This window comes from Saccopteryx leptura, chromosome 7, assembly GCF_036850995.1.
Source record: "Saccopteryx leptura isolate mSacLep1 chromosome 7, mSacLep1_pri_phased_curated, whole genome shotgun sequence".
NCBI lineage: Eukaryota > Metazoa > Chordata > Mammalia > Chiroptera > Emballonuridae > Saccopteryx > Saccopteryx leptura.
In genome coordinates, this window is record NC_089509.1 from 44,667,357 (window position 1) to 44,691,408 (window position 24,052).

Here is a 24,052-nt window from a genome sequence, read left to right on the forward strand (position 1 = left end):
CTGTCACCAGATCAATAATGTCTCTTCTTGATTAAAAAATCTTTCAATTTTCTTTAATTTTATCAAAATAAAGCCAAACTCCTTACTTTGGAACTCAGTACTCTATTTTTTTTTATTTTGGTGACAGAGAGAGAGACAGAGAGAAGGACAGATAGGGACAGACAGGAAGGGAGAAAGAGGAGAAGCATCATTGTAGCTCCTTAGTTGTTCATTGATTGCTTTCTCATATGTGCCTTGACTGGGGGGCTACAGCAGAGCCAGTGGCCCCTTGCTCAAGCCAGCGAACTTGGGCTTTGAGCCAGAGACCTTTGGGCTCAAGCCAGCAACCATGGGGTCATGTCTATGATTCTACACTCAAGTCAGTGACCCCATGTTCAAGCTGGTGAGCCTGTGCTCAAGCCAATGACCTCGGGGTTTCGAACCTGGGTCCTTTGCATTCTAGTCTGATGCTCTATCCATTGTGCCACCATCTGGTCATACAGTACTCTCTTCTTTTCCAAATGACCACCCACCTTTATATTCTATGTAGATTTAATCAAACTATTTGTTATTCCTCATGAACATTTCTTGTTCCCTTACCTCCTTATATTGGCACAATCAGAAAGGTCATTATTCCCATCTTGCAAATCTAAATCTTTTTTTTTTTTTTTGTATTTTTTCGAAGTAAGAGTGGGGAGGCAGACAGACTCCCGCATGCGCCCAACTGGGATGCACCCAGCATGCCCACCAGGGGGAGATGCTCTGCTCATCTGGGGTGTTGCTCCATTGCAACCAAAGCCATTCCAGCGCCTGATATGGAGGCCATGGAGCCATCCCCAGCACCCAGGCCAACTTTTGCTCCACTGGAGCCTTGGCTGTGGGAGGGGAAGAGAGAAATAGAGAGAAAGGAGAGGGGGAAGGGTGGAGAAGCAGATGGGTGCTTCTCCTGTGTGCCCTGACCGGGAATCAAACCCAGGACTTCCACATACCGGGCCAATGCTCTACCACTGAGCAAACCAGCCAGGGCTGCAGATTTAAATCTTAATTAAACACTATGACCTCATCCCTATTACCAATTTATTTTTAATTCTTAAATAGTTTCTCTCTATAGTTTTGATATTTTAATTTTTAAAAATATTTTAAAAATTTTTTAAATATTTTTATTGTTTCCTGTACTGTATTAGCATTTTTGTCCATATCTTAACTATCTCCATTTCAATGACCACTTGTTGGACAGCAGACTGACTCCTGTGGGAGTCTTGCCAAGGGGACAGAGAGAGGAGTGGAGGATATGCCAGGCAGAGAGGTAAGAAAGCACAGTGTGTTTGAGAAATTGCTGTTAGTTTCAAGACACAGGTTGCAGACTGAGTAGTTGTTGAATATTTTGATACAGAGCCAGAGGCCAGGTAATGCAAGACATTTTATACAATATGCTCAAATTAAATTATTCAATTTTATACTGCTTCTAAATTTCTGGGTGACTCATTTGTGGAGACATTTGGAAGGGAAATGATAAGGGAGCTATATTATGAGATTATTGACACCAAAAATTCTACAATTAATCTTAGCAATTATAAACTAAAAGCAGTTTCTGAGGGTCTAATTACATAAAATATACACAATTAACCTGTGATATCCCACAATGCAGTATATATAAATTTTCATATCAAATTACCATCAGCAGAACATTTTTCCTCCAAGAATTGGATTTTCAGTTTTTAAACCCATGAAATGTTGCTTTAAGAATTTTTTCAAAGAAGAATGGACAACTTTTTGGTCACTTACCAGAATAATAAATTAAATCATCAATAGAACATATTAAATATCTCTTACAGATTTCAAAGTAGCTGGTGTAAATTTTTCTACTACAAAGAACTAACCCAGAATTCTTAATTATCTTCATAATAGTAATAATAAATATAATTGAGACTACTATTCACTAAAAACTATTGAAAATGGCTACCAATTCTTTCCAAAAAGGAAGGACCCATTGACACTAATGCTTTTTACATTGTGCTAACCTCACATTGTTGGTGATCTGGGGTACTTATACACTTCAGTGATACATAGTCAAGGAGTTAGAATGTGTCTAGTAACAATAGATAAATATGGCTTATATCCTTGGACACAATTTTTACCTAGTGATATATAACATTTTTTCCAGTTAAAATAGACATGGCTATAATATGAAATAGAATGTAAAAGTGATATCAGTTTTTAAGATAAAATGGAGATTTCTAAGAAATCTTATAAATTTGTAGGATATTTATTAAAGATAGGCATCCATTCTTGTCTACTATTAAAATACTTAAAAGGAACATTGGAATCTTAAAATTTAGTACATTTTAATAAATTTAGGACTAATCCTGTGGTTCTCGTACAAGACGCGCAACTCAAAAAAAATCAGAGCTTCCCGAGTTTCCTCAACAATTAACTAAGACAGTCAGAATCTAGCCCCACACAGTTCTGGTCTTGTGTCTCATGATGCTCAGTACATTTTCTACACTCTATAGGCACTGCTTGGATGATGATGATGGTGATGAAGAAGAAGGAGGAGGAGGAGAAGGATGAGGAGGCCACGGATAGAGAAGCAGAGAGGCAGAGAGGCAGAAGCAACAAAGCCAAGACATAAGTAAACACAAGGTTAAAAGTAACCCCTCGGCCTGACCTGTGGTGGCGCAGTGGATAAAGCGTCGACCTGGAACGCTGAGGCCCCCGGTTCGAAACCCTGGGCTTGCCCAGTCAAGGCACATATGGGAGTTGAGGCTTCCTGCTCCTCCCCTCCCTCTCTCCCCTCTTCTCTAAAATAAATAAATCTTAAAAAAAAAAAAAAAAAAGTAACCCCTCTTTGCACCTTCCTCCTCTTCTCCCCCACAGGTCCTGTTAGTTACAACACTGTACTTTTGTATACCATATTTCCCCATGTGTAAGATGCTCACATGTATAAGACACACCTTAATTTGGGTGCTCAAAATTTGAAAAAAGACAACAAGCGCGAAAACCGGGAAATGCAAGTAAAAAATCTACAACCACTGTATAAAACACACCCAGATTTTAGACCCAAAATTTTTCATAAAAGGTGCATCTTACACATGGGGAAATACGGTATGTTATCCGCTCTACCTGAATGCAAAGCTCCTGCTGTTCCTTTTCACAGAAATAAATTCTGTTTTTGTGTTCTTCCCATAGCTACTTCAGGCATTTTAATACATCACTCTTTTGAGCTTCCACATAACATTTTACTGTATGACAATTATTTGTTTAAATTTAACCTTTCCATTTTAGTGTGAGATTCTAGTTGTTAGAAAAACAAATTTATTCACCTGTTTCTCTAAGGACCTATTCAACTCTCAGGAGTACAATTTGCCAGATATCTTAAAAATGTTTTTAATGATTTGTCTTTTCCCCTAACTTTGAAGCCTATATCAGTTCAAAGTTCCTCTTCAATTGATCTAAAGATTGTTCTTATTTTCAAATACAATAGTTAGCATTTGTCTCTACTGGATATATTCTGTGTAACTCACATAAAAATTATTTAAACATTTATTAATTTGCTAAATAATTAATTCTATAAATACTACAAAAAGATAAGTTAACATTTGTATAGTCATTAAACATATCTGACAGCCTTTTTTTTTATTAAGTGAGAGGTGGGGAGGTAGAGACAAACTCTGCATGAACTTGGAACAGGATCCACTGGGAAAGCCCCCTACTGAGTTATGCTGTGTCAATCTGGGGCCACTGCTCTGCTGCTTAGCAACCAAGCTATTTCATGGAGCCATCCTCAGTACCTGGGGCCAAATTGCTCAAACCATTTGAGCCATAGCTGTGGGAGGATAAGAGAGAGAGAGAAGGGAAAAGGGGAGGGGTGGAGAAGTATATGGTCATTCCTCCTGTGTATCCTAACCAGAAATCAAACCCGGGACTTGTACATATAGGGCCGACACTCTACTACTGAGCCAACCAGCCAGGACCTTGATAGTCACATTTTATTCTCTACCTTTTCTATTTCATTCTGTGGACAAATATAATATATGTCTTCTACTTTCAGTTACACACAAACTTTGTATCTAAAAGTGGAGCTCTATACATTTAATAATAATATTCAGGTTATATTTAAGAACTTAAATATATCAAAGATATTCTTCACATAATTACAATATTATTAATTTCTTAATCATTGTAATTGCATATGTTGTGATATTATATGCTTAAAAATAGACCTCCCTATATCAAAATTAAATAGACTTAATATCTGATGAATTTTCCAGAAACTAAAATTTATTTATTTATTCATTTTAGAGAGGAGAGGGAGAGAGAGAGAGAAGTAGGGGAGGAGCTGGAAGCATCAACTCCCATATGTGCCTTGACCAGGCAAGCCCAGGGTTTCGAACCGGCAACCTCAGCATTTCCAGGTCGACGCTTTATCCACTGCGCCACCACAGGTCAGGCTCAGAAACTAAAGTTTAAAGTAGAAGTGCTTCTTGGGGACAAATTTGAAGATGTTAAAATTTGTGTATTATTCTTTCTTCTAACCTTGGTTTATTGCTTGAGTCATCTATTTACCCACTTTTAACCTAAACCTTCTTTTTATTTTCAAAGAATTTTTATTTTAAAATTAGTTGACCTACATTATTATATTAGTTTCAGGTGCACTCCCCAGTGATTAGATATTACCTAACTTGCTAAGTGATTATCCTAATAAATCTCCTTTAAAGTTTGGGCCATATGATACTCAGGCAGGACTGATTTGATATTCTGAATTGGCCTACGCATAACCCTTGATTATAAACCTTAATTCATTTAGAAATTTAATTATTAGATTATGAAAATGAAAAATAGAATGGATAAATAAAGATGCACATGTTATGAGTAATGTATAAAGAATTATGAGGTTAATAAAATAAATTGCTTTCACCTTGTTTGTTACAAATCTCCTATAACATCTAAAATTATTCTAAGAAATTCCCCATATCCATCAAAGAAGGTAACACAAACACCGCTTATACTTCTTTGTTTACATTACACTGATCTGACTTTTTTTAGTATTATTATCTCATTATATTTCACACTAAAAATAATTCCTAATTTTATTGGTTCTTTAATTTAGAAATCTAATTTTTATGGTTTTTCTTTATATAAATCTGTAATAGTAAGACTATTTCAATAGGTAAATTATCTTGTTACTATTATATTAATTTTAAGTGTCATTAGTATATCATAATAGTTTATAAATATTTTTATAACATAATGTGAGAATGAATAGTCTTTAGCTTCATAAGTAAAATAGGCTTATTTCCAAGTATAACTCAAGTAATATAAAATACACTTGGTTTTTATTATTACCAATCATCAGAAACGAGTTAATTTACACAATGTGACAAAATAGCTCAAAACCTCCCATTTCTTATATAAAAACTTTAAAATGTACTGGTCACATATTTATAATCACTTTACTCATATTAACTGAATAAACAACCATAGCAATCATAACAGAATCTTTTGTATGTCCCCCCAAGGACCAGTAAACTGCAAAAGGTTGTTAAACATGCATCTATTACAGAATGAGTGTGTCAGCATTTAGAAGACAAAACCATAAAATAGAAGAGAGTAGTTCAGGTTTCAGAAGTCATCTAATAAACAAACTGAACGCAGAAAATATGTGTTACACATCCCTCCCCAATGATTCAAATCATGAGAATATTTTATAATCCTATACTTATGTTAAACATTACTTAGTGAAAATTAAAAATATAAAGTAGAAATGTGCATATAGACAGTTTTATTCAAGCAAACCCACCATTCAGTTGAAAACATAATATGTCCTTTATGACATACTTATGTATTGTACTTGTATAGTTGTATTATATAAACAGATGTATAAGTATTTTATATGAACTATATAATAAAATGGTAAATGTCATATAAGAAAGTAGGTTTTTGAAAGAATTGTTATCAATTTAATTTAGATATATTAAAATCTTTAATTTTCTTACTCAAGACTCATCAACAATTTAGATTTCAATTTAGGAGGCATTTGTATAACAGTAACTACTTTACACTTAGAAGATATTTAATCTAAAGTACAGATTTTTGTGTAATACTTTGGTATATTTTTTTAAAATGTGATAACTGATAGGTTTTATTATTTTTAAATTTATTTTATAGCTATAAATTTTAATACATTTGATTTTAGCCAAAAGGCCAAAAAGTGATATACCTATAAATTATAAATAAATAACATAATTTTTATTAAAATATGAATGTAAGGGTTTCATTCAATCATATGATTCATGAGTTTTTCACTTGTTTAAATTTAATTTTGATAAATTAATAATTTTTCAATGTAAAAATAGACTCCTTAAAAAATTGCGCTGATCTACTCATACTGAATATATGACCTTAAAAATATAATTTTTATTCTTTATAGCTATCTTCTATAAATGGCTTTTATTATTAATCTTATTTACACTTTTATTCTTTCTGCATGCTGAGGTAAACCTGTGTCTCTTAAGTTACATTTATATCTTTGAAATTTTAACTATAAGTTGCTGTCAAAAGAAATGTATTCTCCTAATTACGCCCAGAACAAACACCTAACAGACCCAGTATAATCATAAAATGGCAAAAAAATCAGCATCTTTGTAATATGGTCTCTTAGAAATGACCTGTTCAACAATCTGATATGTTGTAAAATTTTAAAATAACAGGTCATTCTACCACGTTTATTATTTGAGTTTTAAACTTCTATAATTCTAAAATAGATAAATTTATTTCATACATTTCTTATGATACAGACTTCTAGAAATACTTTCATTTATGTTTTTAGAGTCTCAAAAAATATTTTTATGTGAGTAAAAAGCTGATTAAAAATTTTTACTCTATGTATTTAGAGTTGTTTAGTACATTCCAAATTTAATTCATTTGCTATCAAAAGGTGTTTCAACTTTGAAATGAAACTTAAATGACTTCTTAACTAAGACATTAGTAATATTTTGTTAAAGAATATTATATTACTATGATTAGGATGATGAAAAGATGTTTATTATAAATGACAGTCCAAAAATCCATATTTATGTCAAGAATTTCTGCATCTAGAAAATGGGTAGTAGAGGGTGTAAAGGAGTGATGGCCAAAATAAATTTGGTATGAGGCATACTAATTTGCATGTAATTATTTATAATCAATCTAAAATATAGTCAGAGCTACATTTTATACTCATTGTACATAGTCTTAAGTTATTGCTCTGAAATTTGACCAATACTAGTAATGTAAATTATGTTCTCATGTTCCTTTTATATTATGATAGGTTTAATATGTCTTATCTCTGATAGGTCAAAGGTCTTTTGTAAACTGACTTGCAAAATCAGAAAGTTCCATTGTGAAATCCTAAGATTTGACATATAGACAAAATATGTAATACAGAAATTAGATGTGAGATCAAGCACAGTGACTTAATTTGTCAAGAAAAGGCTTAGGAAGACTTCGGTCAAGATGGTGGTATAGGTATATGTGATACTTGCCTCTACCCACAACCACATCAAAATTACAGCTGAACTACAGAACAACCATCATTCAGAGCCACCTGAAACATGGCTGAACGGAAGTTCTACAACTAGGTAATTAAAGAAGAAGCCACATTGAGAATGGTAAGAGGGGCAGAGACAAGGAATAGGCTCGTCCCACATCCATGTGTGGTAGATAAAAATTGGGAGGGAGTCCTGGCCAGGTGGCTAATTAGTTAACGTATCAATCCCTGATCGGTGCACAGACAAGAATCAACCAAGGAATGCTTAAATGAATGGAACAACAAATCAATGTGTCTCTGTCTCTCTGTGTTTTTCCTCTTCCTCTCATTCTAAAATTAATGACTATATATATATATAATTGGGAGGAATATCTTGACTGCAGAGGTCCCTCTAAGGAATGAGGGGGTCCCAGGCACACAACAGGCCCCAAGCTCAGTAACAGAAGTCTCCATAACTTCTGTCTGTAAAAACCAGCTGGGACTGAGGCTGAGGGAGATGGATGGGAAGCTGGAAATGGGGAGGCAGTCAGACAGACTCCCGCATGCGCCCGACCGGGATCCACTCGGCATGCCCACCAGGGGGCGATGCTCTGCCCATCAGGGACGTCGTTCTGCTGCAACCAGAGCCATTCTAGCGCCTGAGGCAGAGGCCACAGAGCCATCCTCAGCGCCCGGGCCAACTTTGCTCCAATGGAGCCTTGGCTGTGGGAGGGGAAGAGAGAGACAGAGAGGAAGGAGAGGGGGAGGGGTGGAGAAGCAGATGGGCGCTTCTCCTGTGTGCCCTGGCCGGGAATCAAACCCGGGACTACCGCATGCCAGGCCGACGCTCTACCACTGAGCCAACTGGCCAGGGCCACCCCTCTCAATTTTTATCCACCACATGTGAGTGTGTGACCAGCCTGTTCTGTGTCTCTGCACCTCCAACCAGTCTCAGTGTAAATTCTTCTGTATATTCCTCACTGTAGGACTTCCATCTGGCTAGATTTCAGGTGGTTCTGCATAATGGTTGTTGTATAGTTTAGTTGTAATTTTGATGTGGTTGTGGAAGGATGTGAGTATCGCCTTTACCTATGCCGCCATCTCGACCAGAAGCCCTTCATTAATTATAACTTGCTAAATACTTATATCACTTGATAATCTTGCAATTCCAGGAAGCAGCTATCATGATCTCAATTTTAAGAAATGAAATAGCTTTAAGAGGTAAAGTAAGTTGGTTCAGAGCCAGGATGGGAATCTAAGTCTCTCAAACTCTAAAGCTCCAGTTATAATGGCCAACTGTTTTAATGCAAAGTGTATTCCTTTGTAACATATATTTTAAATGTTAACTGATGTCTATTAAATTCCAAGTAAGCTCATTTTGACTTACTTCAGTAAATTTCTTATTCTGAATTATCTGTCAAAAGTCTATTTTAAAGAAAGCACTTAGTTATAATTTTATATATAGGATGCTAACAATAATTTGGAAGACAGAAGTCCCTAGTTGGCCTGACTAGTGTTTAAATGAGGACACACAGAACTTGTCTAGGCATGCTGTAATATTAATTTGTGAAACTGTGATTACAGTAATAAATAGCTACTTTTATCTGAACGAATGTCATTTTCTTCATTAAAAAAGATAATTAAAATCTCAGTCCAAAAAATTAATACATATATTGGAATCTTCCTTGCATTCTTTTATGTTATAGCACTAAGTTACTATCTCTAACCTTGGGTTTGCTTATGAAAGCCTGTAAATCATGATTAACCCATACTCAAAAAAAATTTATATTTGGAAGACCCAATGCTTTAGGAAAAAATGTTAACTTATGATATTAATATTTTTCTAGAAAAACATACTTACTTCTGCTTTCTTACGAGCTTCCATAGCTTTCATAAGCATCATATGCTGTCGCCTTCTCTCTCGTTCCTATTAGGCCAGATAAAATTAGGAAAATAACTCGACTGTTGTTAATTTTCACAGTTTGATTTTCAAATGGAAAAACAAAACAAAACAAAACAAAAAAAACAACAACTCAGTATAGCATGTTTAGCATTTATAGACAAGTCACAGTCAATACTAAATATAGGACAAGAATGGCCAGTCTGTGCATGTTTTAGTTCAGGTTTAGAAAGCAAATACAAGAACAATCAAAAGCAAAAAGGTAAAGCAATGAACATGGAGACAGTGTAAACAGAAGCATACAAGATTTACTTATGGTCAGTTGTGATGCTCCTTCAAAAGCTGGCAGAACAAAAAGCATAATGGTTGGCTGAAACAGGTCAGTTACCTTACATCTGCTATTAGAAAAACCACAAATATGTACTATAGCCAATTAAACTAAAGGTTGTATCGTTCTTAAATTTTTAGATCAGGCTGAAATTGATTTATAATTACTTTTAACTTTATAATTTAAAAATTATTTTTATTTCAAGTATACATTCATTTTGTAAATCCAATAAACCACCAACATGTTAGAGTTTGTATACCAATTTAAACCAGTCGTGGTTCATATACCAACACCAATAAAATGGGTGACTCCTATTTACTGATGTCTGCCACTTGATGCGCTATTAAAGCCACAAAAGCTGCACCATGGGCTAGTAAGTGGAATCTAAAAGGTACAGTATAAAAATAAGGTAAGCACTAGCTTACTATGATAATCTCATTTTCTTTAAAATAAAAAAAAAATCAGTTATAATATTTAATCAATTTTTTGTTTAAATATATGTGGTCCCCCTAAAGGGATATTTAGTTCTAAAATTTGTCTTTAAAACCAGAATATATTTCATATTCTCTCATTAACCTAACTCAAAATTCCCATTTTAGTCAATGGCAGTTTTGAGTCTAGAATAATGGGAGAATATGCATCATAATTGTCTCAAATTGTGCAGTGATCTAACTTTTACTGTGACATCAGTAATGTTAATTTTTAGACAGCAGCCTTATATAAGGCTTGTACAATTCAATGAAAAATCTTGGAGATGCATCATACTTCTTTATAGACAGACAAGCAGATGTATGCAATGCACTGTGCTGTAAAGCCATGCAGCAGTATGTAATATGACAGCAGCCAGTGCTACACTTTATGCATTGCTATGACAACCATATATCACAACCAAATCACAATGCGGTGTTAGATGTACAAAAATAAACATACCCATACCATATCTAGTCTATGCCTCTCCAACTCCTGGTAGAAAGAGTTGGCACAACATTATGAAACAGAAATCACAGAGTCACGAAACCAATTTTTAACCCCCCAAAAGACACCAATACCAAAGCAAGGCAATAAACTATAAGATGAAGGAAAAACTTAAGCAGAAATTACATTGAAAATATTTAAGAAAATATTTTGAAAATTTTGTCCAAAATAGATTTTAAAAAAATAATAAAATGTACAGTTCAACAATTATATAACTATATGTATACAGACCTGATGCTTCAGAAGAACAGCTTGTTGTCTTCTCATTTCTTTTTCCTTAAAGACAAGAAACTTTTAATATATAATTTTGAGGGGAAGATTTAGAACATGCTACAAGTATTTAAAAAATCCTTTTCTGATATTCTATAGTCTTCCATTAGGTTTAAACATATAAAATTGCAAATATTTATATCATTTTTAATTATAAAATGGCAATTTCATGTGGTTCTATCTAATACATAAAAATGGTATACAAGTAGCACGGATCTTTATTCACTAGCCATTTAAATGTAAAATTCAGTAGCTAATAGCATACTTCAATGGCACATTCATTGAATTGACTGACTAGTTAGATGGTCAGAGCACATCAAATACAACTGGCACGTGTATTATTCTTTAGTATTTTAATATATTTGGCACAAGTTTCATATCTAGCTGATTAGAACTCGTTAAACTTTGAATATAAATTCTCAAATATACTCTAAAATTAACAGCAGTTCTACCATTTCTATATACTGGGCATGAATGAGAGTGACAGAGACAAGGGGATCAGCCTGAGACCTTTGTGCCCACCTATGATTCAGGGTTCCACCCCAAGGGTATGGGGCTTAATACAAACAACACTGTGAATGCCACCAATTTAAGTATTTTTATAAAGGTAAGATATGGATAAAATTAATATTAAGGACAGCCATGAAAGGAAGTAGAAATCTAAAGAATAAAGTAGTAGAGTCTATGTGGAAAAGGTAAGTTTTCTGGCTTTATAAGCTATATTGTCGTGGCTATTACCAGAACTATATGATCACTCAGCTGCCCTGTTTCAGTATTCAATTACCAAAAAAAGTGGAAGGTAAGGAGTAGAATGTGTATGGCACAGGTGTCTAAGTTTCTTATACTTCATGCCAGAAATCAAACCTAAAACATCCCCAAACAATATCTGAAGTTCCAATAATTAACAATGGCTAATTTTATTATTGGTATGTAAGAGTTGATGGAGTTAGCTTTTCCTTTTTGTAGCCTTTTCATCTTTAATACCGTAGTTAAAATAGAACATTAACAAAGAGAAAGTTATACAATAAGAAGAGAATCAGATTTGGAACACAATTTGAAACATAAACATAAATAACACAAATAGCTTTGGGGAGATCATTCTTATCCAGCAAAACTATATACAGGTATTATGCAATAGTTTGCATTTCTGATTTGATATCTTCTATTTAAAGAGCTCAAAGCATCACATAAAACCTGTATAATTAAATAAAAAAATAAACATACACTATACATACAATAAAAGCACACATTATACACATGTTGTTATCTGTGCTATTTTTAGTCATTTTGAGGGGAGCTACCTTTTTTTTTTTTAAGAGAGAGAGCGAGGAGAGGAAGGAAGAGAGATGAGAAGCATCAACTTGAGTTGTGTCACTTTAGTTGTTCATTGATAGCTTCTCATACGTGCCTTGACCAGGGGGCTCAAGCCAAGCAGTGAGCCCTTGCTCAAGCCAGCAACCTGAAGATTTCAAACCTGGGACCTCAGCGTCTCAGGTCGACATTCTATCCACTGCGCCACCACTGGTCAGGCAGAGGAGAGCTACTTTTATTCATATAACTGATACTGGTATAACGTTATATAATTTTTATTTTTGGAAAACAAAAATTCTGATTCTCATCTAAACTAACCTTTATTCGTTTCTCGGCCTCCAATAATTTGGCATTTGCCGCTTCTTCTTTCTTTTTCTTTTTCGCCTGTGCATGCAAAACAGGTCTCAAAGTCATGCAACAGCACCATAACTTCAAAATAATCTCAGACTTGAAAATGGGGCTACATGCTTCACAAGGTACAAAACAATATGTAACATATATGTAGACAATGACAGATTTCCCAGTTAACATTATATTTAACATACTACTTTCATTTTTAATATATAAATATCAAGATGCACAAAAGATTCTTAAATGTATAAGAGTATGTCAAATTTCTTATCTTCTTATTCTGTTAAAAGTCTGAAATAATAGTTTATTTTACTTTAAAATTTAATCACAGAAAAAAATGATTCTATTTCACTTACTTTTTCTGATTTTGTGAAAGTAAAATATGATTACTTTAAAAATTAGAGAACAGGATAGATTTTAACTGATAAATAAAGGTTATTTGAAGAATAAATCAGTAACATTTAAAATTTTGCACATCTACTTTATTTGAAATTTCTTTTTTAATACATGAATCTGAGATTTAAAAAAAGCCATTATTCAGTAATGTTTAAATGAAACATAGTAAATCTGATTACTCCTAGCTGTATTTTGTGGTTAAATTAAAAAGTGTTTTGTTTAAAAAAAAAAAAAAAGAATAGAAACATAAACTTTCGTGAAGTATATTCTGAATATCAAGTTCATGCTATCAAATTTGAGTTTTAGAATCTTAAGTCATCAACTATCTAGTAGTTCTCAATTTCCTTTTAGAAATATTTTCTATTGGAGGGCTTTAAATTAATTTGAAATGGGAAAAGAAATATGCATATATTTCTAGAAGGAAAAAGCCTGTACCAAGGAAAACTTCAGTTATCTGGAGCCCTCAGGGAACAAACTGTTCTATACAGCAATAGTTTCTATCCTTTTTTTAAGTGAGAAGAGGGGAGATAGTGAGATAGACTCCGGCATGCACCCGACCAGGACCCACCCAGCAACCTCTGTCTAAGGCCAAGGCTCAGACCAACTGAGCTATCTTTCCTCAGTGCCCGGAGCTGAGGGACCAACTGAGGCACTGGCTGCAGGAGGAGAAGATAGAGAGAAGGGGGAGAGGGTGGGGAAGAGAAGCAGATGGTTACTTCTCCTGTGTGCCTTGACTGGGAATTGAACCCAGGACAGCAATGGTTTCTTGAATAGGTGAGAGTTTATAATTAATAATTTTAAACATTAAAAGTTTATTTTCACTATTTTAGATTGGAATAATTTTGAGATGTGTGCCATCTTAGACACAGTACAATAAAAACTTTGCTTTTTCTTGATGATTTATCCTAAATATCAGTTATTATATACACAGTTTGATAAAGCAATGCTTTTCAACTATTAAGTTGTTGAAAATTGCTTGCTATTCAACTAAAAGATTACAGACTGTTTTAAATTCCTACATATGCTGGTTGGAGTTTTTCTATATTTTTCTCTTGCTGTCGTTTGGCTATTACTTTTGCTGATGTCAAATATGTCCTCTAGGCCTATCAGCCTGTGGGGAAGAGGAATATATTAGAAACCAGAAAACTAAGCTGGTTAGACTGTTTCTACATTTAAAATTTAATCTTGTTATGTTTCATTTCTAAATTAAAAGAAAATATCTGACTCTAAGTCCTGATGACTTTTCTACAAGTAAAGAACCTGGTTTTAGCGCATGATCTTTATGACAACCACACTGACTGTTCAGAGGTTTTCCCGTTCTCTTTCTCGGCATCTTTTTCCCGTTTCCAGTGCTGGGATAAAATAAGCTTGTTAAATAAGGTTCAGATAAGGTTTTACTATATGCATGATGTTTAAAGAGAATTTCTGATCAATATTTTATTTATATAAGAGAACTTGTATGTGAATTTTTTTTCCTTTTCTTTCATTCTTTCACCCTGTCACACCACCCATTGAAGCAAAACAACACGACATGCTGCTGCTTCACCCAAAAGCGGTGTTTTTACTTTGCCCTTTCTTGAAGGCTCAGTGAGTCATTAGCAAAATGAGTGCTTTAAAAAGGGGGTATGTAAATTTTTTTATGTTAGCAGACTAAACTATATGACTATATTTAATTATATCAATTTAAGAATTCTACCTCTAGAATTTGCTGGGCTCGAAGTTCTTTTTCCATTCTGATTTGTTGTATTCTTTTAATTTTTTCCTGTAGAAAAAATTACAATTAAAGATGATAAAGTAAACTAAATATCTAGGTGAAATTATTTAAGTGGAATGAAATAATTTGGTGTAAATAAAAACTAGCAAAGGTCACCATGGTGAGTATAAAATTTCATTAGTTAGTTTAGCACTATATGTATATTCATGTTAAATTAATGTGATTCTATAAAATTTCTCAAAACAATTTATAAAGTACAAGTGCTAAGTAAGTATATAGAAAGCAGATAAACCATGTTGATTAAACTCATTTAACCTGTGGATCTTTATAAATATTTGCAATTATAAATAATACTTGCTTTAAAATAAATATAGGATAAAATGGTATATAAAAATAGTGTATCAAAAACCAGAAAACCTAAGCTAGTTCTGTGTTACTGTCATTCATTGCATGATCTCAAGCAAGTAACTACTCTGGTATAAAATAAGGAGAGTTGCTTGCTCTTTCTCAATATGTCATAATTAAAAATGCTTTAAAAAAGATACAGTGCCACACAATTGTAATAGATTATTATTAACAATTTCCATAGTATAACTTCTTATACTATGAATACCATGATGACATTACTTTTAATTACTACAATAAGCAAAATTCAGAAATAATCTGTAACATTGTTTAAAAATAAATTACTTACAATTTTATATTCTAAGGAAATATTCATATGAAATAATTGGTAGTCATACTGTCTAAATTTTATACATTAGTTATCAGCTTAGAATTTAGTAAACATTAAAATTTTCAGAAGAACTCTACATTATGAATTGAAAGGAACCTTAGAAATAACCACATCAAATCCAACCCAAGCCATTTATTTATCAGTTATTTACATAATGATACAATTAACTTCATTTTATATTCAGAAATAACTGTTTGCTGTTAAAAAAGTTTTAAAGAATAGTTAGTTTAAAGTAGTTTCTCCCAATTTCCTTTCTGCATTAATGGTTATCTGAATATGTAGGACATGATAGAGTAGTTCACATATTCCCTTTTTAAATGAAGTGGAATATCATATCAGGTAATGCTTTTCCTATATGAATTTAAAAATTACTTCATCTACTGATACTATTTTGAATACTATACAGAGGAAGGATATTATAGATAAACAACAGAATGCTAGATATGCTGAAATAATTCTTTCATTATTTTTTTCTGCAGTAGTAATTTATAATTTAATATCTATCTCAGAGCAATTAGAAGCAATAGAGGCAAATTTTATTCTAGCTAACTTAAATTTTTTACTAGTACTTCACATATTTTAGGACAAGTGTTGTTATTAAAATTTGAACATTTAAGCACTACTCATCATTACTGATACATTACTTTTTTGTTTTAAGCAAGAAGAGAGAGAGACAGAGAGATAGGAAGAGCGGGAGAAATAAACAGGGACAGACAGAAAGGAAGAGAGATGAGAAGCATCAATTCTTTGTTGGGACACCTTAGTCGTTTATTGATTGCTTTATCTTATGTGCCTTGACCAGGGGCTACAGCTGAGCAAGTGACCCCTTGCTCAAGCCAGTGACCTTGGGCTCAAGTCAGCGACCTTTAGGCTCAAGCCAATGACCATAAGGTCGTGTCTATGATCCCACGCTCAAGCTGGCGACCTCAAGGTTTCAAACCTGGGTCCTCTGCGTCCCAGGCTGATGCTCTATACACTGCACCACCGTCTGATCAGGTAATTATTGATACATTAATTTTTAAAGTTTGATAGTTGTTCAAGATGTGAACTTACATTCAACTTTTATAAGGATATTAAAAATAGTTACTCAAATTTATGTTTGGTAATCATTTCTTAGGCAACGTGGAATAAGAAGGCTTAGTTTAGAAATGAAGTATATTTTAACTAATGGAAAATAAAAACTTTCTAAATAAGATACATAACATTAATTTGAAATACAGTAATTTCAGAAATCAAAATGAAAATAATGGTAGTATTATATATACAAATAGATCCACCAAATAACATCAGGGTTTTAAGAGTTAGTTCCAGAGTGCACACTTACCTGTTGTTTCATAATCTTCATCTGCTCTTTCTGCTTTCGCTTCTCCTCCGCAGCCATTATTGCTGTCATAAAACACCAAAGCACAGATAGCATTAGGAAAAGAATGAAAAAAAGTCTTTTATGAATTCCCCAATATTTACTCTTCAAGTTTGTTATCACTGAAATCGCCCACCTTGTTGTTTTTTAGCTTCTTTGGCAACCCGAGCCTGTTCCTGCTTTTGGAGTTTTCTCAAAAGCTTTATTTGTGCTGCTTGCCTGGCTATTTCTGAAAAACACAGAATTTCAAAACGCAATTAACAACTTTATGTAACTGCCAATCTGAAACAAACTGAAAGCTATAAAACTGGTATTATCATGAAGGACATAATTTTTTAAGAAAACTGCCTAAGGTTAGGTACCAAGTAGGAAAATGGTGTGGCAGAAAAACATCATGTTCATTTTCCCTAGAAATTGCCAATCTATTTCAACAAATATGATCCCATACATGGAACTACCCAAAAATGATGCTTCTCTTAATTCTCATCAGAGAATAATCTAAGCATTTTTTTCACATTTCATGTAATAGCTACTTAGCATGTAAGTAGTGGCTAATATGCAAAAAACGTGATATAACTTCAGTCTTAAAAACAACAAAATATATAAAAAAGAAAAAGAACCTAAAATAAAACAAACATAAAGTCACCCTAAACTTAACATTTCAATCTACTATAAAATGGTAGTTTCTGTCTCTAGTGAAATCTTCATTTGTGAAAGAGAAGAACTAAATCTCCTAAATAAAAGGAGTACAGAGTAAAGGACAACTTGGTTCTCATAGCTTTTAAGGACAAAGGTATGACTGGAATAGGATAACATAACTAATGATCCCAGATCTTCATTCCACCCTCCATCCATATCACTTACAACATGACTTTACAGCTCCTTTCAATTAAACATGGAAATGATTTTTTTGTTCCTTGACTCTGAGTTCAGTCATGTGATCTTCTTTGGCCAATAGAATGTTAGCAGTTGTGATGCAAGAGAAGTTTGAAAACTGTACTTGTACCCCTTTTACTTTCCTCTTTGCCTTGCCCTTTACTATGAGGACATGTTTGGGCTAGGCTGCTGGGAGTTGGGAACCCGGAAGCCAGTTGACTCCCACACGTGAACAAGAATAGCCAAGATCAGCAGTGCCGCCTAACTTACCTTCAGCTGATTCCATCTGCACAAGCAATGAATGCTTTGTGCTAGTCACCACTGAGGTTTTGTGGTCGGTTGTTTCCCAGCATAATTGTGGCAACAGGTAATTGATACAGAAAACATGTTTGCCATGCTTTCTCTGGTAGCAAACCTGGTCAGAATACTTCTAACTATAAAAGTGGTATGTTATAATACCACTCATAAAATCATTTTGGAAAATACTTTACATTAAACATTGTTTTAAACTATGTACAGATGAAGTTATTAAAAATCTATATATTATATTCATCAATAATGAATATGATTGCCTAACAACTGAATTAGTTGAGCTCTATTAATAATTTCTACCATTTATTGACTGTAGAATAAAATTTACATAATCTTGTTCAATCTTCATAACAAATTTATAAGATAGGCAATATTATATCCAACTTACAAAAGAAATAACAAGGCTCAAGGAAGTTAAATAGCACAGTCAAGATATAAATCCAGGTTTTTCTGATTCCACAGTCTATTTGCTATTATTTTTGAAGCCTTTAAGAAAAAAAATTTGAATACTTTTTTTTTTTTTTTTTAATTTTTCTGAAGCTGGAAACAGGGAGAGACAGTCAGACAGACTCCCGCATGCGCCCGACTGGGATCCACCCGGCACGCCCACCGGGGGCGATGCTCTGCCCACCAGGGGGCGATGCTCTGCCCATCCTGGGCGTCGCCATGTTGCGACCAGAGCCACTCTAGCGCCTGAGGCAGAGGCCACAGAGCCATCCCCAGCGCCCGGGCCATCTTTGCTCCAATGGAGCCTTGGCTGCGGGAGGGGAAGAGAGAGACAGAGAGGAAAGCGCGGGGGAGGGGTGGAGAAGCAAATGGGCGCTTCTCCTGTGTGCCCTGGCCGGGAATCGAACCCGGGTCCTCCGCATGCTAGGCCGACGCTCTACCGCTGAGCCAACCGGTGAATACTTTTTTTTTGAGAGACACAGACAGGAAGGGAAAGAGAGAGGAAAAAGAGAGTGAGAAGCATTAACTCATTGTTGCTTCGCTCTAGTTGTTCATTAATTGCTTCTCATATGTGCCTTGAATGAAGGGCTCAAGTAGAGCCAGGGACCCCTTACTCAAGCCTGTGACCGTGGGCTCAAGCCAGTGACCTTGGGATCATGTCAATGATCCTGTACTGAAGCCAGTGACCGACCCTATGCTCAAGCTGGCGATATCGGAGTTTTGAGCTGGTCCCAGGTCGATGCTGTATCAATTGTGCTACCACCATTCAGGCATAATTTTAAACCTTTGAGATTTTAGATAAGAACTCATCTCTTTATCCTTGTAACAGGTGAGGTAAACTTGGTCACTATGGCTGATTTTCTATCATCAAGACTTAAAAGGGGGAGGGCCATGTACAGGGGTCTCATTTTATCTAGTAACTGGAAGTGTTAATGAAAGATGAAAGGGAAGCTGATGTAAAGTAGATCTCCAATTTAATAATGTTCATTATTAGGGGTTATAAATATCATCAAAAATTTCTGAGCTAGATAAAGAGGATCTATTTACTATATTCTTTGGGTAATAAAAATCTATAAAATGCCCCACAGAGTCAGCAACCTCTGATAATAACCTACCTGAAGGGCACTGTTCTCATCTATGATAGTATCAGGTAAATACTTAACAAGATGTATTAATTGGTTAAAAAAATGTGGCCTAAGTATGACCTTTTATTCCAAGCTAAATAGATACTAATAACAGAGGTTTGGCTTATATATATACATTATCTATAATACATATAGATGTATAATTGTTAATTAATATATCAGTTGGTTTTAAGCCCCACAAGTACACAATTTTTATTTTTAAACTCTTAGTACAGAAAATATTTTAAATTGAACTCATATCTTTTCATTTTAGCAAGAAAGACATAATGATATAATTTTGATTAATTTTTAAAATTATGTACCTTAAATTTTATATTAGGAAAAAAATTTATATTAGGAGCAGTAAGAAATGTGAAATGAAAAAAATGTTAAAAAACTAAGGACACAACGGAGGGAGTAAAGTAAGAAACCTACAAAGTTTACTCAGGCTATGAGAAATAAACCGCTCCAAATAGCTCCTCATTTATTTGGTTTATCATTGCTAAAAATACTATCAGTTATAAATATCTTTAAAATATTAATTAAAAAGTATCTGTTATAATCACCTGTTTAAATTTCAAACATAAAACTTTATTTTGTAAAAAGTTTATTTTCACATAGAATTAGAGATATTTTAAATATAATACATTTCTTTGATTCTATGATGCCTTTTTATACGTTAAAAATCTAAATGTGTCTGATTTTCATATTCAAACCATGTCAGACTCTTGTCTGTAGTCTCTGAGAAATATGTTCAAAGTTTGCATTTATTTTATTGTTCTGAACCTCAAATTAAGTTCAATTTTTCAGTCTAGTTGAATCCTAGCAAGATGATACTATAGCCTGATGATGGGAGCGAAGATAGAAAAAGGTATGAGGGGATGAATGGTGCTGGACAGAGACTTCACTTGGGGAGGTGAACACACAACACTGTGTACTGAAGATGTATAGAATTGTGCTCCTGAAACCTGTATAATTTTGTTAACCAATGTTACTCCAATAAAGTCAATTTAAAAAAGAAACTTCTAGCCTGACCAGGCAGTGGCACAGTGGATAGAGCATTGGACTGGGATGTGGAGGACCCAGATTCGAGACCCCGAGGTTGCCAGCTTGAGCGCGGGCTCATCTGGTTTGAGCAAGGCTCACCAGCTTGAGCCAAGGTCACTGGCTTGAGCAAGGGGTTACTCGGTCTGCTGTAGGGCCCCCTCCATCAAGGCACAAATGAGAAATCAATCAATGAACAACTAAGGAACCGCAACGAAGAACTGATGTTTCTTCTTATCTCTCTCCCTTCCTGTCTGTCTGTCCCTATCTGCCCCTCTCTCTGACTCTCTCTGTTTCTGCCACAAAAATTAAAAAAAGAAACTTCTAGAGTCCACTCAGTTTAACTCCCCCAAACTTTCAATGTAGAAGCCTTTTAGAAATAAAAGGTGATAAAGTGATTTGTCCCTACTTTATTTCTTACCAAGAAAAAAAACATGTAAACTGGTAAATATTAGTAATAATTATTCATTTACTGCTTTATATACAAGTTGAGAAAGAATACACACACACACAGTAAGGTCAAAGCTAACAATGTTTGCAAATGCAACATAACAATAAGGGAGAAATATGTAACAAAAAACCCATTTGAAATCTAGAGGGAGTCCTGGTCAGTCGGGTCAGTGGTAGAGCATTGCCCAGCATGTGGATGACCCAGGTTCAATCTCCAGTCAGGGCACACAGGAGAAGCAACCATCCATTTCTCCACCCCTCTACCTCTCCTATCTCTTTCTCTATCTCTCTCTTCCCCTCCCACAGCCATGGCTCAGTTGGAGCAAGTTGGCCCCAGGCACTGAGGATGGCTCCATGGCTTCGCCTAAGGTGCCAAAATAGCTCAGTTACCAAGCATTGGAGCAAAGGCTCTAGGTAGGCAGAGCATCACTCAGTAGGCGGCTTGCCAAATGGATCCCAGTTGGGGAACATGCAGGAGTCTTTCCATCTGCCTCCCTGCTTCTCACTTAAGAAAAATTTTAAAAAGAAAAAAGAAAGAAAAAATCTAGAGGGAGCAAAGTCATTGGGCAAAAGGTGAATAATTAACTTCTATTATGATAAAATAAAATTTAGTTAATTTTTGCCTGGCCTCTGGTGGTGAAGTAGATAAAGTATTGACCTAGAATGCTGAGGTCACTGGTTTGAAACCCTGGGCTTGCCAGTAAAGGAAAATATAACAAGCAATCACATATAAATTAACAACTAAAGTAAAGCAACTAGGAATTAAAACTTCTCACTCCACCCCCTCCTCTTTCTGCAAAATCAATAAATAAAATCTTTAAAAAAATTAATTTTGAAAATATCAAGCTGCCATTTTGGATTAGGTACTAATATTTGTAGTAGAAATGAAAAACCCATGTTTTGGATACTAGTTACTATCAAGCTTTCTTATTTTATGCAAACAATGCACATTCCCTACCACTATACATTCTTCAGAAGAGTGAATGGTTTACGACAATAATAAATATAAAAACTCACTATGTACACCTATATCTGTTAATGTATTAACATTTTAAAAAACCTTCACTAGTAATCAAGTATTCAAGGGAGATGAAAGTCTTAATAGAAACCACATAAAATGACATCAAAATATTTAACATGCAAAGTAGGAGGAAAAATTATAGGACATTAAGTTATATGCCAGGCAGTTAACTTGCATGCTTGCTATTGGTAGAAGTATAAAGTGGTACAAACTTTTTGAAGATAGTATTTCCCTATTATTTACCAAAATGAAAAATGCATATATCCTTTGACTGAGAGATTCTCCATACCTATAGAAGAATGTAAAAATATGTGTAATACATATGTATTGCGGTATTATTTGGGAAAGCAACAGCTTACACAGTCATCAGAGACTGACCAAATGAAGTATGGTAAAGCAATATGTGGATTTCTTACTACTATTCAGCATTAAAATCATAAGGAAGATTTACAAGCCTTGATACAGAAAGATGTTCAAGAAAAATTACATGGAAAAAAAAGCAAGCTGAATAGTATATACACTATAAATCCATTTATTTTAGAAATAAAAAGGGATGTAAGTATTACACGTTATATACACATACTTACATTGTATGTATGAGTGTGTGCGTGTGTGTGCACATGCACACAGGAGTGTATGTGCTCACTTCTGGACAGATTAACAAAATACTGTTAACAATTTTACTCATAAGTTCTGTATTTAAAGTGAGTGAGAATAAGCTGTCTTATTTTAAAACACTTTAGTCTATAAACTTTTGTTGTGGATATTTGTTTTACAATAAAAACAAAGCAGCTACAAAGAAGTCAATATTATGATGGTGTTCATAATAAACAAATAAATCAGGCTTTCTCTACAGGAAAATAAACTGGAGAAGTAGTAAAATCCCGTTAGTCATTTTTGTCAATTTTTATAATTAAATTTTTTTACATTGATCTATGTGCTTATATATATATATATGCCTTAAGAGGTTTCACATTTATAATTTATAACTCAAACTCATAGCAGAACTATATTATTTTAGTCAGCATTCTCTGTATCAGACATAACAGGAGAATTTCATGTTGATACTTTATGTATAAAATTAATTCATAGATGCATTTGAAGTTATTATGAGTACTTTGTACTTGGTAAGTGATAATTTATGTTGATCTTAAAAAGAATACATTTTAATTTAAATCTATTAGTTGGGCATTTGGAAAATATATGTAACATATCCAAATTACAGAGGAACCCAAACTAAAAGACTGGGGTTACTTACCAGTAATTGGAGTTCTCTGAAAATTTACTCCACAGATCCACATATTTTGGAGTTATTCCCTTGTGCCACCTCAAGGAATCGGGAGCTGTTAAAATGAGAATTTCCAGAAGGTTGGCACAACCTTAAGGTGTGTGCCAAGTGCTGGTTGATTCCTTTTCTGTGTGAGCCTTAAAAGCTTATCACAAATTCTAAACACAGAGGGTAGGACGTTTATAAGTGTGGCTCTTGAAAGGAGTTTACCTAATCAAAGAACTCCAGTTACCAGTGGGACTCCTTACTGTCTCGTTTATTATAACACAAATATCTACAATATCAGTCATTCATAAGTCAAAAGCCTAATAAACATACTTTTTAGTACGGTTTTTGCAGTGTCAAACACAGTATGTTTTTTACCTTGAGCCTGCAGTTTTCTTAGCAGTTTGGCATCTGTGTTATCTAAAAATTCAGCACTGCCAACATTTGGAGGTCGACCCTTCCGGCGTCTCATCCTGGATTCCTCTCTTGCCCGCTGTCTGTCTGGATTTGGTGGTCTTCCTCTACGGCCTTCCATCGCTCTGATACGAGGAATGACATCCTCTTCTTTCAAAAGACACCACTGCATTCCCTTTGAATCAAAATTTCAGAGAAATAATATGTTACAAAATAAACACGAGTGATCAACAGATCAGAAAATTCTAGGTAAATTTACAGATT

At 34.3% G+C, this 24,052-nt stretch overlaps 1 protein-coding gene and 1 non-coding gene across 8 annotated transcripts in view; both read right to left on the bottom strand.

The window, feature by feature from the left end:
• Positions 1-24,052, bottom strand: part of BAZ2B (bromodomain adjacent to zinc finger domain 2B) — a 457,412-nt gene that overhangs the window by 48,599 nt on the left and 384,761 nt on the right. For all 7 annotated transcript variants that reach the window (XM_066346467.1, XM_066346473.1, XM_066346468.1 and 4 more), the window contains 8 exons: positions 23,753-23,963; positions 16,964-17,056; positions 16,792-16,853; positions 14,714-14,779; positions 12,589-12,654; positions 10,921-10,965; positions 10,645-10,677; positions 9,348-9,413 (listed from right to left, as the gene is read on the bottom strand). In XM_066346467.1, coding sequence (XP_066202564.1) covers positions 9,348-9,413; positions 10,645-10,677; positions 10,921-10,965; positions 12,589-12,654; positions 14,714-14,779; positions 16,792-16,853; positions 16,964-17,056; positions 23,753-23,963 — 642 coding nt within the window. The remainder of the gene's footprint in view (positions 1-9,347; positions 9,414-10,644; positions 10,678-10,920; positions 10,966-12,588; positions 12,655-14,713; positions 14,780-16,791; positions 16,854-16,963; positions 17,057-23,752; positions 23,964-24,052) is intronic.
• Positions 14,512-14,640, bottom strand: LOC136379267 (small nucleolar RNA SNORA21). Its single transcript, XR_010746746.1, has one exon. It is a non-coding gene; the product is annotated as a small nucleolar RNA SNORA21 (small nucleolar RNA).